The 12,070-nt window shown below is 30.5% G+C and overlaps 1 protein-coding gene across 4 annotated transcripts in view; it reads right to left on the bottom strand.

Moving 5' to 3' along the window:
- LOC100212532 (titin) overlaps positions 1-12,070 on the bottom strand; it is a 156,822-nt gene that overhangs the window by 66,565 nt on the left and 78,187 nt on the right. For all 4 annotated transcript variants that reach the window (XM_065798922.1, XM_065798920.1, XM_065798919.1 and 1 more), the window contains 6 exons: positions 5,724-5,752; positions 5,504-5,641; positions 4,756-4,911; positions 4,544-4,661; positions 4,422-4,468; positions 1-1,275 (listed from right to left, as the gene is read on the bottom strand). The exon at positions 1-1,275 is cut by the window's left edge and continues 102 nt beyond it. In XM_065798922.1, the coding sequence (XP_065654994.1) occupies positions 1-1,275; positions 4,422-4,468; positions 4,544-4,661; positions 4,756-4,911; positions 5,504-5,641; positions 5,724-5,752 (1,763 nt within the window). The remainder of the gene's footprint in view (positions 1,276-4,421; positions 4,469-4,543; positions 4,662-4,755; positions 4,912-5,503; positions 5,642-5,723; positions 5,753-12,070) is intronic.

The raw sequence follows: 12,070 nt of genomic DNA, 5'->3' as shown, positions 1-12,070 counted from the left end.
AAGTGTAACATGAAGTATCTTGTAAAACTTTAACTTTGTTTGACTTGTGTATTTCTACACCATCTTTGTACCATATAACATTTGCATCAACTTTATTTTCATTACTTACATTGAATTCTATAAAATCGCCTTCATTTTTAATAATTAATTTTTCGTTGTTCAAAATCTTAATAATTGGACATGCATTAACAACATCAACAATACAAAGTTCTGCAGCAGAACTGCAACTACCTGCGCTATTTTCAACATATAATTCATATTCACCTGCATCATAAACATTTGCATTATTAATTACCAAATAATAACTATTTTTATCATTGTCAATACAATACTTTTCATTAGACTCAATAAGATGACCATTAAAATACCATTCAGTAACCAGAGGGGAGGAGCCCTGTACAACAGCAGTAAACCTAATCATGTCACCACTTTCAACTTCCATGTCTTTTAAGTTACTAACAAACTTTGGTTTTATATCACAATCAAGAACTTCTATGAAACAGGTAGTAGAAACAGATTCATTCTTTTTACTTGATAATATGCACATGTATTCTCCAGCATCATCTTGAAGCAAGGAACCAATTTTTAATTTATAAAATGGTGGTTCTGAAACAATGAATAAATCAGCCTCTTCTACAATTTTGTTTTCATTAATATACCAATTGGCTTGAAGATATTCTTTTGTGTTAGCTTCTACACAGAGTATGCAAGGTTCACCTTCAACAAACTCACCATCTACTAAACCTGCTAACAATTCAAGTTTTTTGGGCATTTCTTTCATTACTTCTTTTTTTTCTTGAGCATCTGATTTTGAACCATCAATAGTTTGACTTGTGTCCAAATTCTTTTCAAACTGACTAGCGTTATTTTTCTTTGGTTTAGCAGCCGGTTTAGGAGCAGTAGTTTTAGAAACAGCAGATTTGGAAACCACAGATGTTTCAGTTGGTTTTTCAGAACCAGTATGCTTTAATTTGTTTGAATCTGTATTATCTGCCTTTTCAGTTAAAAACATTTCAGATTCAACAGTTAAAATATTTTGTGATTCTACCATGATATCATCTACAACAGTCTTAGCATGAACTATAGGCTTTTTAACATTATTGGTATCCATTGAAGAGTCCTGTTTGGGTAAAGGTTTTGACAAAGGTTTAGAAGGCAATGGTTTGGGTGGTTTTTTCGCTATAGGTGGCAAAAAGGTTGCAGATGTAGAAGTAGGAGAAGTAGAGGTAAGATGTAGTATTGGTGAAATGGGAGGTGTTGTTGATGCTATGTTTTCTAAAAAAAAAAAATCCAATATATATATATATATATATATATATATATATATATATATATATATATATCTGTGTATGTATACATATTAATTTATTATAAATTGAAACCTGTCTATAACTTAATTTATCTTATTAATACTATTATTACTTAAAATCTATTGATTAGCATTATGACCAAATTAATAAAAACTCTAAAACTAAAAAAAAAAAAATTTTAATAAATTTTTCAAAATAATAAGATATTATAATAAAATGTTTACAGTAGGTTATCTCCTTTAACCTTAATTATCTCACAGAGACCACATACAAAGATTTGCAGAAACTCAACTGCAAATAGAGCATTATAACCAGAGACCATAAACTAAGAGTAAGTATTTTATAAGATAAGAAATAATAAGTATATAAGATAAGAAATAAACAGTCAGAAAGATAAGGCTAGCTCAAAAAACATATTAACAGTAAGTCAAAAGTATTTGACTTTAGATAAAAAAAAACAATAAAAAAAACTTGCTGTTTTAGAAATTATTGAGGGCTTTGCTGCAGTGAATTATGGGTAGAAAAAACTATTTTTTAGGAAGATTCAAACAATATTAAAATAAAAGTGTTTGAGGATTGAAATTTTATGATATTTTGTGACAAGGTAGGAGGAGGTCTAGAAAAATTGTTTTATGTGTAACAAGACAAATGGAGAAAAAGAGTTAATAGTATGTTATCATTGCAGCATGTCACTGCAACTTATTAGCTTGATGGGAAAATAAGACAAAGAGATAGGAGAAATAAATTCAAGAAAATTAAGAAAGTTGCAATTTTTTTCTTTATCAAAAAAAGTTCCTTGGTTAAATAAGAAAAAAATAATTAATAAATAAGAAAATAATCAACCAAAACTGTGGTCAAACATAGTTGAACTGTCTGCTGTAAAAAAATAGCAAACAGTTAAAACTAGTTTGTTTACAACTTGTGTAATCAAGGTATATTATGCTGATTTTCTCAAAGCAAAATGGGCATTTCAGCACAATTGTTTTTAATGCAAAACTTCACACCACACACAATCACATCTTTTAAATTTTGTTCTAAGACTTCAGGCTACACACATTCACATCTGTCGAACTTTGTTCAAAAACTGATTACATCAGTCAAAATTGTTTTATAAAAAAAAAAAATATTAAAAAAATATCATGCCCATTAATATACTGAAATAATTTGTGGCAGACTGTTCATGGTTCAGCTCTTAAAATATGCATCAGAAGTAAAGGCTTCACAAGATCTTTTTTAACTTCTTGCTCTTCTTCATATAATTATTACATTAAATTTTTTGCTCCATTATATAATTATTACATGAAATTGAAGAGATGTTTACATGAAATTGAGATTATTACATGAAATTGAAGAGATGTTTACATAAAATTGAGATTATTACTAAAAATTGAAGAGATGTTTACATGAAATTGAGATTATTACATGAAATTGAAGAGATGTTTACATAAAATTGAGATTATTACTAAAAATTGAAGAGATGTTTACATGAAATTGAGATTATTACATGAAATTGAAGAGATGTTTACATGAAATTGAGATTATTACATAAAATTGAGATTATTACATAAAATTGAAGAGATGTTTACATGAAATTGAGATAATTACATGAAATTGAGATTATTACATGAAATTGAAGAGATTTTTACTGGAGGAAAAAAAAAAAAGTTTAAAAAAGATAGTTTAAAATTATGTTAATAAGAGGAGGTATTAAGAGCATGACCTGGTATGCCAGGGCCATTTTTGAAAAAGTTGTTACTAAAAATAAAAGGTATTTTTTAGTGATTAAAGAAAACCTTGCATTACATGTCCAGTATCATATGATATGTGCTAATGAAACTTCAAAGAATTATTACTTTAGAAATCACACAAAACATTAAAATATGCTATATGTATTGAACCGATAATAAATAAAATATATAATTTCAAGATTTTGTTTAAAAATTTTTTACATTTTTTTTTTAAACTTTGTTGACTTAAGTAAAAAAATTTAATATTTCTAATAAGTTTTCATAACTGTTAAAAATCTATGAAGAACTTAAATGGTCAACCATGTGATATAAAAGTGCACAGAATAATGTTGGTTTTGAGAGTAGAAAGTGATAAAGAGAGAGTAGAAGGTGTTCAAAATAATGCTGGTTTTGAGAGAGATATAAAAGGTGCTTAAAATAATGTTGGTTTTTAGAGTAGAAAGTGATATACAAGGTGCAAAAAATAATGTTTTTAGAGAAGAAAATATACTTTTTATACTTTTGATACATTTGACTCAGTGGATCAGATGTTTTGATCAGAAGAGGCATTAAGAGCAAAAGTAAGATGTGTTTGGGTCAAGTTCAAAATATTCCTGTTCAAAGCTCCATTTCTAACAGCAAGATGCACCATAAAAGAAAAAAGGAATATTATGCACCACATGCAACCAGAATATTGTGAGATCTGGCAATAAAACACAGAGTATTATGATATATGGCAGTGAAACATAGACAATCAATGCTGATGATCACCATCTCTAAAGAGCAAAAAAAGATGTATGTAGGGGGTTTGACTCTAAAAAATAAAATGAAAGAATGCTCATAAATAGAGGAAAAGTATTAAAAACTCTAGTGAATCTAAAAGCATGTATCAGGAAAGATTGGTTTGAACATGTAGGGTATTAAGATGCATATGACATAGGGTATCAGTGATAGGGTATCAGTGATAGGGTATCAGTGATAGGGTATCAGTGATAGGGTATCAGTGATAGGGTATCAGTGATAGGGTATCAGTGTGCAGAACAATAGTAATTTCAGGAGAAAAAGTAGGGAAAACTTACATCAAAAATATTACATCAAAAAAAGCTCGAAATAAGGAAAACAGGTGTTCAAGATTGTGAATACTAATGAACGTTATGAGAAACATCTCAAACAACTAAGTTTAAAAACTAGGACATGAAATCATTAATGTTGAAGATGATGATAATGATGATGATGATGATGATGATGATGATGATGATGATGATGATGATGATGATGATGATGATGATGATGATGATGATGATGATGATGATGATGATGATGATGATGATGATGATAATGAAGATGATGAACTTAACTGAAAAATCAACTTTTATTAACATACCTTCTGTTTTTAAACCCAACTCCATTTTTTCTTCATACTTTGGCATCCTAAAAAATATAAATATTGAATTAAAGAATTTGCAATTATATTAAAAAATCTCAAACCAAAGTAAAAAACACTACATTTTGTTTAATTCTAGCGCTGTAGATTTTTGTAGAACACTCTGTGGCTTTTTATTCTCAAATGTTGTAGACTCCAATAGAGCACTCTTTTTTTCTACACTTTCTACAACAGTTTTTTCTATTAAAAGAGAAAAAAGTATATATGCAATATAAAAAATGTGTATATAAAACGTAAAGATGTTTATAAAAAAAAATTATTAAAAAAAGCACACCATCAACCAGCAATTCACAAGATGTTTCACAGCCACCATATTCATTGGATGCAATGCAGGCAAAGTCTGCTTCATCATATAGTTTAACATCTCTTATTTCTAAAATTGCCCAGCCACCTTCACTGTAAGCGCAATATCGTGGTGAATCAATGAGCTCTATAGTTAAATGTTCAACAATAAAATAAACTAGACATTTACAAATCATTCAAAAAAATACAAAAACTCAAAAAAAAGTGACAAAGAACTTTTTTTAGTTTATAATGAAATTTTTATTAACTCAATATTTGATCAAGTTCATTGCATATATTTATTAATATTATTATATTATTACTAAGAAAAAATATTTTTTTATATATTTATTAATATTTTTATCTTTACCAAAATATAATACTTTTATATGCGGTAGTGGTGTAGTGGTAAAGCGCTCGCTTCATAAGCGAGAGGTTCCAAGTTCGATCCCCACCACGTCCCTGGTAGTACCGCGCTCAACTTGTTTCTCCGCGCAGCGGCCTTGTTCCTCAAGGTTCGTGTTTCGGAGCTATAGAGTTGAGAGAGGGTTATAACCACTATTAAGTAGCCTCCTCATCTGTAGTGGCCTTCTCGGCTTTAAGGAGGTGAATAACAAAAAAAATATATATATACTGAATGAAAAGTAGTGCTTTAGATTATCTTAATTAATAATAATTTAAACTTTTAATAATTTTAATTTCAATGTAATTAACAGAATTTAACAGAATAATAAAAAAACCTATTTCATCTTTAAACCATGTAAATTCAAGAGGTTGATGTCCACTAAATTCAGCCTTTAACTGAACAAAATCTCCTTCAATCACAGTATCATCTTCTAATTCTGTTATAACGCATGGTTTTCGTGCAATGTCGATTTCTGAATTTAAAAAACATCAAAAGAAAAATTACTCTAATTAATTAAAGAAAAAAAATCATTAAAAAAATAAATTTATTCTGACCTGTATTTACTTCTGGCTCAGCAAGTAAACTATAAAACAAAAAAAACCTAAAATTAGTGATACAGAATGACTGCTAAATCTAGCTATATTGAACAATTCAACTATATTAAAAAATTCAATCCAAAAATTCAAAATTCTATCATTAGATCCTAATAATAGCCAAACACAAAAAATCTTCAAGCAAAAACCTAAAAATTGTTGCAAAACAAAAAGGATGATTGGATGTGTGTGTATTATAAATGAGTATAAACATTTATTTTTAATGTTAAATTTTACTGAAAACATAATTTTTTTAAATCAAATTAGAATAGAATAGAAATGACCCTGTAACTCATGAGTTAAAACTGAAACTATGTAGAATTTCAGTCTATACCAGCCAAAAAAGTTAACAACGATTAAAACAATATACAAGATCTGAGGTTTGAAGTTTAAAATTTGAAATCTTTATCAATGTGGTTCTTAAATTGATTTACATTTGTTGATAATTTCTTGTGTTAGTACATTCAAGTCATTTACAACACTATTAGAGAAAAAATTGTGTCTGATTGTGTTAAACTTGCAGTTATTATGTGTTTTTATTGACTCTTTATGTTTTTTTAATTTATGGTCTTCAGTATTAAAATATTCAATTGGGTTATGCAAATAATATTTCTTATGCAAAAAAAATATTTAATTGGGTTATGTAAATTTATTTTGTCAATTTGTTTTATTAACTTAAGTATTTGGATTAAATCGCCGCTTCTCCTGCCTTCTCCTATTTTCTAATGATGGTAATTTTAGTTATACTTTCTTTTTTCATGACTATAACTAATTAGACCTAATATTTTGGTCGATCTATTTTGAACTTTTTCAAGTCGAACAATTTCTCTTTACCAATGGGGTTCCAAATAACTGCTCCTTACTCAAGATGGGGACGAACTAATGATTTGTATAATTAGTTGATTATACTTTCATTTTTTTTTTTTTAATTATCTGTACATTTAAATGCAAGTTTAATTCTTCTTTCATTTGTTTATTTGCTTTATTAAATGCATAGCATATATGGTGTTTCCAAATTCCATATATGGTGGTTCCAAATTCCATATCTGGTTGTTCCAATCAATATTATTTAGATAAAAAGAAAAAATTAATATTATTCACATAAAAAGACCAAGATAAAAATACCACTGCTAAAAGTTTAGTATTGTCAGCGAATAATTTGCCTTCATTTTTGATTCGAAGAATAGTGAACCTAAAACTGAGCCTTGAGGGACTCTGCTATCTCCTATTTTTCTATTGAGGGACTCTGCTATCTCCCATTTTTCTATTGAGGGATTCTGCTATCTATTTTCTGCCACCTTGACACAAATTCTCTAACTATTTCTCTTTAAAATCACTTAGAAAACTTTGAGCATAATTTAGCATAATAACTTGTTTCTAATCCTGAGCCAATCAAGCTTTGCTCGATTAACTCAATCGAGTTAAATGCTTTTGCAAAATCTAATAACAAATCATCTACATTGTTTCCATCTGTAAGTGCCTTTGCGATAAAATCTATAGATTTAAGCAAGTTAGCAGTGCAATTTTTTTTTATTAATGAAGCCATGTTGTTGTTTTATTATCAAGTTATGCACTTCTTGATGATTCATTATCTAATCACAATACGCTCCATTAATTTACATACAATTGAAGTTAGTGAGGACAATAATTAGATGGTTCTAGTTTACTTTTTAGACTAGGGGTATATTATTTGCTTGTTAAATAATATTGATAAAGGCTTGCAGAGTGATTTAGAACACAGTTTAAGAACTTTAGGATGAACGTTATCTATTCCAACAGTTTTTTGTACATTAGGCTTGTCAATATGTACTTTAATAATTGCTTCTGTAAAACATGGATTCAGGCATTCAAAATTAAACTTATTGCTAAGTTTTAGAATGTTTGTAGAATTTTCCTTTGTAAATGTTGAAACAAAATACTTGTTTAATGTACTTGCTATTATAGCTCCATCTGTAGTAGTTTGTTTAACTGCTCCTTGAGTTCCATTAATCCAATATAATGCTTTTATTGATTCCTTTGTTTTGCTGTTAATAAATGCATGTACCAACTTGGGATTTAGTTACCAACTTTTTAGTTTGGAATTTAAAATTTTTATTCCAAATAGTCCAAATTTAAAACTGTACACTGTGACCAATACATAATTACTAAATTTTGTATGGTGGCACATAAACCACAAGTTGTGCTTTCTTTTACGCTTGCATTTAAGTTCAATATCCAAAGGTTCAGTATCCAAAGGTTCAGTATCCAAAGAGGATCTTTATTCTCTTTTTGCTATTCATTTTCAACTTAAGAATAAAAATATCGCATCCATAGTTATAAATTGATAACCAAATTTTGTAAAAACCATTAGTGTTTAGATTTAGAAATTTATCAGACCAATTAATTTCACTAAAATAATCATTAAATTTCTTGTAATCTCCTTTGTTATATATTAGTTTACTCATTGGTGCTACTTTATCATTCCTATTTTCAGAATATGAATAGTTGAATTTAAGTAAGCAGTGAACATGTTTATTCGCTCCCAAAGGTGGAAGATGAATGACTAAAGATACTCTGTTTTCACATCCGGTTATTATCAAATCTAATACATTACTTTCCAAACCAATTTTTACTTCTTTTTTTTCATTCAACTCCTTTTTTTTTTTTTTGATCTTTTGAATTGTGTTGCTCCTGAGTCCATAAAGAAAGACAGATTCTTCTGATAAATCCCCATTTCTTTCTTTCTTTATGCAAATCATAATCTAACGTAGCTAGTGCTATTGTCATATCCTAATTAAAAAATATATTAGGAAAAACATTTTTTCTTTTTAATTTTTTTGCTGCTGATAGTACTGGAATTCTTTGTTCTGGTGATAATAACTTGACAAGTATTGCTCCTTTAGCATTTTAGATATTTACATTTGGTTTAAACCTTTTTATGTATATAACTTCATTAGTGTCTATATTTATAACAGAAAAGATATTTTTAAATTTTGATAAATCAGCTTCTTCCTTTTTTTTATCAGTTCTGATTGATTCAGAAACACCAGAAAAAATAAGATTCTTGTCTTTTTTTTCTTAAATTCTTCTCCAACAGAAATCGCATTAATGATACTTTTTGCTGAGGTGTTAATTTACTTCTTATGCCAGCAGTTATAATCATGTTACGCCAGCAGTTACAATCACGTTACGATGTTATGCCAGCAGTTACAACTGTTACGCCAGCAGTTACAATCATGTTACGCCAGCAGTTACAATCATGTTACGCCAACTACAAACTGCTTGCTATGAAAGTGATTTTTCGCCATATTTGTCAACAAGTTTGTATTTATACTTGTTGCATACACCATGATGAAAAACTGTATTTATATGTACATACTATACTGTAAGTATAGTATTCGTCACCAGAAAGTTAATTTACATTTTATGTTGGTTTTTTGTTTTTTGTTTTCAATTCTAATTCACTCCTTACAAGACTGCAAGCAACCACTATTAACTTCAGAGTGAGATTCTTGTACAAGAATACAAATAACAGAGTTAAAGAGCAAGAAAGCGGTTGACAGAAGATTTGAAAAGTTGTAGGTTATATGAGTTAGGAAAACATGAAGATGTGAGAGAGTTCCAAAGGGTTGAAATGCGGGGAAATAAAATTAAACATATAAAAGTTTTCAGAGCATGTAAGGATAGATACAAAAAAAGGATGAGATTTTGCTGAATCACGACTCAAGTGAGAATGAGTTTTGGTTGATGGAACTTTCACATAGATCATCCAGGTCATATTTTGAAAATCAGGAAAATTATTCGGGTAAAAAATCCAGAATATATTTTCCCTTACTTTACTTTTAATTTTGCATTTTAGCTGAGTTGTTTCAAAATTTTGGTAACTTTTGTATGAGTGAAAAAGCTTGAAAAATGATTATACTACAAAAATATACACCTAAACTTGTATGTATAGATGTAAACATTTTGGATATCCGGAAAAACTAAAACTTGATAAAAATATCCGGAATTCTGGAAATATCGGGAAAGAGATAATCCCTGTTTTCAATAGAAAAACAAATAAATCAGGTTATCATATTCAATATAGATCATATTCAAATAAATCATATTCAATTCAAATAAACCATATTCAAATAAATCATATTCAAAATAGATCAGGTTATCATATTCAATAGAAAAACAAATAGATCAGGTTATCCTGCTACTGGTAACATGTAACCCAGTACAATCTGCTTTATGTCCTGCTGCCTTGTAGGATACGTCTTTTTAGGCAAAGGCTAGAAGATGCCAACTCCGATTTAAAACACCCCCTGCCTTGGGGCTCTTGGTTGAGTAAAGGCTAAAAAAGGTTTCTTGATAAAAATACTCATCTTGGGCAGATGTTAAATGCACCCAGCTACTGTCTTGTAGAAGGCCTCCGAGGCAAAGGCTTAAGGATTAAACAGATTCTATCTGATGACCAGCCTCGCACCCCTTCTTCATCTATTAGGCTGGCGCAGATGTATTTTCAATACATTGTTTCCAGTTTAGGATGTTGAATGTTGGATCTTCTTGATTCAATGCATAAGTTTTGCTTGTGTCTTGTTTTTATGACAACTCATTCTATTATCTCCTAATGAGGGTACAGCTCTAAAACTCAGTTTTATGGTTCTGAGGCTGGCTGGTAGTCAGGTTTCCCGAACTCTGAGGTAGCTCTCAGAGAGGCTGATTCCATCAACGGCTGAAAAATATCAAAGTATTAACAGTGCCATGTTGCGCATGGATGGTGTCCCTGTTTGTACTTTTGGTGTGCATTGCAGAGGCCACATTTGGAGCCCTTTGTTACAGCTTAGGGTTTATTAGAAGTAATAAGACAATTGCTTGGGCTATTAAACAGTGTTCTGAGTACTATCTATGCTTTGAGTCAAGTTCTTCAATCTAATTTTAAAATGAATAAAGTACCAAAAACTATAAAACACAAAAAACCATCATCATCACCAAGTTCTCTAAACCTATCATTCACTAATATTCGTGGTCTTCGAAGTAACTTTTCTTCTGTTGAGTCTTATCTCTTGCAAAGTTCACCAGACCTACTTGCTCTTTGTGAGACTAATTTGAGTTCAGCTGTCTCATCTTGTGATCTTAGTGTTGATGGTTATCTTCTTCTAATTCGTAAAGACTCCAATAGTCACATGCTTGGCCTGGGCATTTACATTCGTAAGAATTCACCCATTTGTCATGAAACTAGGTTTGAATCCACAGACTGATCTTTCATGTGCTTTCGTTTAGCCCCACTTCACTCTATTGCCTTTCTCTTTGTTCTCCTTCGCTCTCCTTCATCTCAAGACTGCACACTTTTTGACATTATATCTGATCATATTGACCAAGTCCTCTCTCTTTATCCATTAGCTAATATAGTTGTTGTTGGTGACTTTAATGCTCACCACTCTGAATGGCTTGGCTCTAGTGTCAGTGATTCGGCAGGCATTAAAGCCCACAACTTTTGTTTTTCTCAATCCCTAACTCAAATAGTCAACTTTCCAACTCGCTTTCCAGACAACCCGAACCATTTAACTTCTCTACTCAACTTATGTCTTGTTTCTGATCCTAGTCAGTGCTCAGTTTCTCCACATTCACCCTAAGGTTCTTCTGATCACAGTTTGATCTATCTAAAACTAACATCTCATTCTTCTTCATCACCTGAATCCCCCTATTATCGAACCTCTTTCAACTACAGTAAAACTGACTGGGATTCTTTCCATGATTTTCTTCGTGATGGCCCTTGGGTAAAAATCTTTCGTCTTCTGTCGACAAATGTGCTTCTTACATAACTTTGTGGATTCAGGCTGGCATGGAATCTTTTATTCTCTCTCGACGATTCCAGGTCAAGCCTCACTCTCCTCCATGGTTTTCTTCACATTGTGCTGCTGCGATTGCCAATCAAAACCGTTACTTTTTTTTTTTTTTTTTTTTTTTTTTTTGTTATTTCACCTCCCCAAGGCCTAGAAGGCCACTACAGATGAGGAGGCTACTTAATTGTGGTTATAACCCTCTCTCAACTCTATAACTCCGACACACGAACCTTGACGAACAAGGCCGCTGCGCGGAGAAACAAGTTGAGCGCGGTACTACCAGGGACGTGGTGGGGATCGAACTCGGAACCTCTCGCTTATGAAGCGAGCGCTCTACCACTACACCACTACCGCATACTTACATATTTATCAGCAGAACAATTCTCCAGGAAACAGGTGTCTGTTTATTATTGCTTGAAACAATGGTAAAAAGGTTTTGTCTAACGCCAAAACCCGCTTTTCTCAGGTCATGAAATCTCGTATCTCATCTCAAAAATT

This window comes from Hydra vulgaris, chromosome 06 (assembly GCF_038396675.1).
Source record: "Hydra vulgaris chromosome 06, alternate assembly HydraT2T_AEP".
In the NCBI taxonomy this organism is placed as follows: domain Eukaryota; kingdom Metazoa; phylum Cnidaria; class Hydrozoa; order Anthoathecata; family Hydridae; genus Hydra; species Hydra vulgaris.
Note: the sequence above shows the minus strand (reverse complement) of the source record. Positions and strands in the feature narration are given on the sequence as shown.